This window comes from Penaeus monodon, chromosome 27, assembly GCF_015228065.2.
Source record: "Penaeus monodon isolate SGIC_2016 chromosome 27, NSTDA_Pmon_1, whole genome shotgun sequence".
NCBI lineage: Eukaryota > Metazoa > Arthropoda > Malacostraca > Decapoda > Penaeidae > Penaeus > Penaeus monodon.
The window spans coordinates 29,478,092-29,479,032 of NC_051412.1; the positions used below are offsets into that span (position 1 = coordinate 29,478,092).

At 44.2% G+C, this 941-nt stretch overlaps 1 protein-coding gene across 1 annotated transcript in view; it reads right to left on the bottom strand.

Annotated features, from left to right (window-relative positions):
• Positions 1-182, bottom strand: part of LOC119590758 (serine/threonine-protein phosphatase PP1-2-like) — a 25,270-nt gene extending 25,088 nt beyond the window's left edge. The window contains exon 1 of the mRNA XM_037939469.1: positions 1-182. Coding sequence (XP_037795397.1) covers positions 1-101 — 101 coding nt within the window. The 5' untranslated portion in view covers positions 102-182.
• Positions 183-941: the final 759 nt, after the last annotated feature.

A 941-nucleotide genomic window follows, 5' to 3' on the forward strand; every position in this document is an offset into this window, starting at 1 on the left:
CCCGGATATTTCTTGAGGAAAAGCAGGTTGTTGATGAAGGTGTCGACGTCGAAAGGGTCCTCGTATCTCATCTTGGTGGCACTGTCCTGGAACACTACCATCAACTTGTTGCGAGGGTCTAAAGGTGTCTGGCCCTTCCCTCCGATGGCTTCTTCCGTTAATTCTGAATTATGTATACAGTCTTATGCGTTACGGGGAATGTCTGTGGTTTAAGAGTTCTATTACATTGCTTTGATCAAGGTTTAAAGAGTACGTAATGCATTTATGAAACCTTCCTTTCAAACACACACTGTGAAAGTTCACACAGTCTATCAGGAAACGGATATTTAACCGCTTCCGAGAAACAAGAAACCGAACCAGCTGCAGGCCTCAGTAATGTGCTCAGCTGCAACTTTCTCAGTTGCCCAGAGCACTACAGCGAAGCACTTGACCTGCCCAGGTAACCCAGTATGATGAACTCGCACCTCGGACGGTTTCTCTGCAGCGGGCGGCTCGACCGGCAGCTATATAGCTTGCCTCGCCGGGCTGAGTTGCCAGTTAGTAAACGCACCATGTCGAATTTCAAAAATGAGAATAATCACTATGAACTTGCATTACAATCATTCTCTGTTAAAATGGTTGGTTTTGTGTAAGGAGAGAAAAAAAAAATCCTGGTGGAGGATATTCGCTTTTATGCATGAATGCGCCCTTTTCATTAATCCTAAAACAGGGAAGTGTGAGGAAAGTCGACGCAGACAAAGAACAGATAGAGAGCTGGTGGTATGGTGTGTACCATTTTTTTTCATTTTTTTTGTGTGGTGTCGAGAGCCACAACAAGATAATCATCACGCAGTCAGAGGGCCATGAAAGAGATGGAGTTTCTCTTTTCATGCCTAACTTTGTTTACCTTTTTCCGATTCCCTACCCTCTCATGTTCTCTTTTTCCTTGTTTTCCTCTATTG